This window comes from Pygoscelis adeliae, unplaced genomic scaffold, assembly GCF_000699105.1.
Source record: "Pygoscelis adeliae isolate BGI_AS28 unplaced genomic scaffold, ASM69910v1 Scaffold427, whole genome shotgun sequence".
Lineage (NCBI taxonomy): Eukaryota > Metazoa > Chordata > Aves > Sphenisciformes > Spheniscidae > Pygoscelis > Pygoscelis adeliae.
In genome coordinates, this window is record NW_008825214.1 from 227,245 (window position 1) to 232,116 (window position 4,872).

General features: G+C 42.2%; 1 protein-coding gene across 1 annotated transcript in view; it reads left to right on the forward strand.

The window, feature by feature from the left end:
• Positions 1-4,329: 4,329 nt before the first annotated feature.
• SYNRG (synergin, gamma) overlaps positions 4,330-4,872 on the forward strand; it is a 36,985-nt gene continuing 36,442 nt past the window's right edge. The window contains exon 1 of the mRNA XM_009329100.1: positions 4,330-4,371. Within this exon, the coding sequence (XP_009327375.1) occupies positions 4,335-4,371 (37 nt within the window). The 5' untranslated portion in view covers positions 4,330-4,334. The remainder of the gene's footprint in view (positions 4,372-4,872) is intronic.

Genomic DNA, 4,872 nt, shown 5'->3' on the forward strand with positions numbered 1-4,872 from the left:
CCCAAGCGGGGTATTGGGGTTCTGGGTGGGGTGCGGGGGTCCCAGGCAGGGTGTGGGGAACGCAGACGTGGTGGCTCCGCAGTTTGCTGGGATTTATTTGTATTTTGGGAGCCCACCTTATCCCCCGGCTCGTCTGGGCCTGTGGCAGTGGTGTCCGGGCTTGGGCAGTTGTAGCCCGCTTGGCATCAGGCTCCACAGCCGCAGTCTCAAATATTGGGGCAGAAAGGGATTTTGGGATTTCGCCAGCCCCGCTTGGGTGCCGCTGGTGTCGGCAGCGGTAAGTGTTGCTTATTGTTTGTGGCCGCTGCAGGACGGAGCCTCTGCTCGCCTGCCGCTGCTGTAGGGAGTTTTCTTTTCCCCTCCGTCCCACAAAGGGCACTTCAGCAAAGAGGGAGGACTGAGGAATGGTGTCAGGAGAAAGAAACAGCGGTAAAAGAGATGCGTGAACATGTCGTGGTTTTGGAAAGGCTGGGAAGCTGCACTTCGCTACCTTTGAAGACTTAGTAATTATTTTTTTTTTAATGTAGGCTCTTGCATGCTGTTTATCTGTTGCCCTACTTCTAGGGAGGCTGGGTAAATTTTGCATTTGACAGATAAGTTCATTGAGTTGTCTTGGATATCTGAAGCCTACAGTTTTGTCAGTGTTATTTGGAACGTGAGGAGGGGAGGTCTGCACCCGGGCGACCTTCACCCGCAAGGCGCGGGTCTGGGGTGTTCCCGTCAGCTCTCTGAGCCGGGTCACTGCTCTGCGTTGGGGAAGAGGCATCCAAGGGGTCTGGAATACTTGGGAAGAGAAAAGCTGAAGTATATATGTCCGCCTGCGCGTGCTGTGGGAGGGACGGGAGGCTATCTTTGTGTTTCCCCACGTATATAAATCTGAAACAGTTCTTCTGAGGGGCTGGATAAACAGTCTAACCTTAGATCAACGCTGCCTGCTCAGCAATTTAATAGGAAAGTAACACAAATGTTATCAGCAGACTATAGGTTTTGAAAAATAAAAGGATTTAAAAATCATTGTTTCCCATTGTTAGCATTTCAGTTTCTTTGAGAATGAATCTGGAGGTAGAGGAAAAGTTCCATTCTCTGTGTCTGTATGGATTCTTTGCCTTGTTTCACTTTAATTTTTGTGGATTTCTGCCATTCAAAAGTACTGTGACAGTCCATGTTGTGTTGATAGAGTTGTACTGATTGGGAATTAAGGGGTTTGAAAATCCACTTGTAGACAGGAAAATGTTATGTGTAGTTTGGAGCTTTTATAGTGAAGTATGAACAGAGAAAAGGAGTTGCTTCTCCCCATGCTCCTGCATTTTGACTGAAGCTGTTGGTTTGGTTTTTTTGAAGCTCCATATTTAAAATACTTATCTGATAGGAATTGACCGATTTATATTACTACTTTAAGAGTTGTGTTTAGGGTAATTGCTTCATCTTCCTTATATTTATTTTATTTTGTGCAGTGTATCACATATATTACACTTTGTTACTGTGGTACCCGAAGTACGGTGGCTAGTTGCATGAACCTAGGTGGAAAAGTGCTTCTGCTGTTGAGAACGACAGAAATGCCTGCAGGTGCATTTAAACCATTGTGCAAATAACAAGGAGTAAGAAATTATATTAAAATAGCATGCTTAATAGAGGTCAACAAATCTATATATTTTAAATATCTGGGGTCATAAAGGTTTCTATTGTCTAGAAAGTGCATTTGGTCATTTTAGAGCATACAGTCAGCTAGCTATAAATGTTCTTTTAGCCCCCGGGTAGTATATTGGTCCTTACAGACTGCTTAATTTATCATGCCCATCTCTTTTTTTTTTTTTTTTTTTTTTTTTTTAAAAAAGGGAGACTTCTAATTTTGTCTCTTTATTCTTAATTCTTCTGTCGGTGTTGCTATTTTGAGATAACTGGAAGTCAATTTTTTTTTTTTAAAGAAAGTTACTTCTGACTTTGCTTCTATCACTATATGGTTATCAAGTTCAATGGTTTTCTGTAGTGCTTCAATTAATCTCACAAATGACTGTGCCTTAACTTGCTTTCTCAGCAATGAGAATCAGCTGCTTTAACTAGATGTGGGCATTTCTTTTGCATCTCCGAAAAGTAGTTTAGAAATAAAGTTCCTGTTGCTTGAATAAAGAAGTTGATGGGGTTTATGTTCGTGCATGTGTGGTTGATGTTGGCAATTGCACAGCTGAATCTTGGAGCGAGGTCCGTGATGAATCCGAGCCGCACGTACAGATTACTGTGCTGCAGGAGCTTGCTTTGTTACTTTTAACTAGCTCTTCTTCCAGTGCCCTCTAATTAGCTGCAGGTTTTTCTGTTGATTGTTTGGGGTTTTTTTTCAACAGAGACTTATAAATAAATCAGGAGCTCTGTAGAAAGGGATAAATATTTTATAGTCTGGCCTTTATTTGCTTCCAATGAGCAGTGGTACTTTGCTATGCTTCTTCAGTTTACATTACGTTTGCTGATTTGGAAGAATTCTTGTTGACTGGATTCCCCAACAAGGAGGGAAAATGTGAAGCTACAAACATTTTTCCATACTTGTGAGCTTTTCAAAAATAACTTTTAATATTTCATCATTCTGACAAAACTAAGAATGGTGTATTTTTGTGGTAGAAGTTCTACACATCTGAAATTACACGCGTTTTAAGAGGGTATATTACCGAGGAGCACTCTGTACTGACAGCCTCGCAGCCAAAACAGCTATTTCCATAGGTGAAACCAAATGCAGCCAAAATCCAGTTAATTCACTGGGCTTCAGCCCCTGAGTGGAGAAAACAGCTTTTCTGACCAGCACCGGAGTTCAGTCATGGGTCCCTCTGTGATTTTCAGTCAGCTGTTTGTCTTCGTGACGTTAATATTTGTCTGCTAGAAGTGGATTAAAAATGACCGGATTGCGCACCAGCCGGTTGAATAGACCCTGGTCGCAGCGTGAACTGAACCCAACCCAGAGAAGCCCAGCACTTGTTTTGAGACGAGGTAGCGTGCGTCTGCACAGTGCTTCAAACAGAGAAACCAAAAACTGGGGTGACTGAGGATGATAACACCTGGCCCCGTTGGAAAGCATAGGTGTGTGTTAGTTGTGGAAGGAGAAACTAGCATGTGGTGGTCAGGGTAAAAGAAAAAGCTTCAGTATTAAGAAGATTCTGAGTTAGAGGATGAAATGAAGAGTAATATAGGTTGTCTTGGTGACCGTGTAACCTGCTGTCGGTATAGTGGGTAGGTGCAATTTGCTTCTGGATAAATGCATAATTTAAATTCCTTATTTTATCTTAGTACTCACATTACACAGCTCTTTTATATTTATAAACCAGGTTGGCTTTCGGAACTTCCTGCAGGTTTTGAAAAACTGTCTGCAGTCATTTATGATAGCATTTTCTCCTTTACTCTTAGGCAGTTTCTTTTATATCCACCCTCATGCTGAGGAATATTGAATGCCTATAAATGTGCTTCTCTTTCATGGTATTTTGATGTAATAGCTGCCTGGGACACTGAGTGAGGTTCTTGTTTGGTAAATTACTGCTGACGTGGGTTTCTGAGAGTTGCTTGCAAATGAGAGTTTTAAACTAGGACCTTTTTTGCTGTCTGGCAGCGCAGCACCTGCTTCTGTTTGAAAGTGAGGGCTAGAGATTTTCATTACGATTTCAGCTGAAATTTTAACAGTTCTTCCTCCAGGCGCACTTGGCCCTTGATACTTGAATGAATATTTTTTCCAAGGCACTATTTTTCTTGTAGTTGGATGTAATTGAGAAAATAGAAACTCCATTATTTTGTGATACTTAGCGTTTCAAAGGGAGGGAAGAATGCAGGAGTGGCGGGGTTTCATGGGTAGTTTGTTTCTCTACAGAAAACTGTTAGTAAGCAGCTGAGAACTATTGTCTGGTGCGGTTAATGGTCTTGCTGAATCAGATACTTCCAACAGGAGATGCTTATTCATTCTGCAGTGCTTGAAGGCCTAGCCTACGCTAACAAACTGACCTGTTACCAACCTGCGTAGGTGCCGAAACTCTCTTGTGGGTGATGTCGATGAGTCAAAGCCATTTTAGTGCTGCTGTGGAGGATAAGATCTATTTCTTCCTAGCTTTGCAGCCTGTGACAAAGCTGACGGTGTTGGTGGGACTCTCCGGTGCTTTGGGGGATCCCTGGGAGGGGTGGCCTTTTCCCTGTGGTGGGGTTGGGTTCTGCGAGACCTGCAGGAGCAAGATGAATACGCTGACCAGAAGGTGGGGGGAGGCTTTGGGTGGTGGTGCTGATGTGGAAGTCGAGGTAGCTTTTTCATTCATTTACGTTTGCACTAAAATTACAGACTTTCATGTACCCTTTTTTCCTCCTCTAGCTTCATGTTTCCTGTCGCAGGTGGTTTAGGCCCCCCTCAAGGTATGTATGAACTTAACGTTTTGAGCATGAAGTTCTTTGTTTAGTTATGTTAAACAACTTAAAATAGTTCTGCACTGATGCTCAGAAGTGTGATTATTAATTGAACTCCATAGCTGGTTTTCCCCTTGAATTCAGTACTGGTAAGCTGACTCTTATAACTCTATTTATAAAACTTTCTATGCAATGTTGAAGAAGCAGTGTTACCAGAATGCTAGATGAAAGATCTAGGAAAACTAATCTCCGTTTTTAACCTGAATTTGCCTTTAAGATTTTTGTGTTATTTTGAGTGTGGTATTTAACCTCTTTATGCTTCATCTACCAGCTGTGTATACCCATATTGTGTGGGTGTTGCAAGACCTGGTAAATATTTACAAAGCACAGCAAGACCCTGGGACAAGAGTCACAACCTGTGTGGAAAGTATTAATACAATAGGAGAGCCTCAGCCTTAAATTACCTTTGTTCTCATTCCTGTTGCAGTGCTGTTTAATTAATGGAAAATA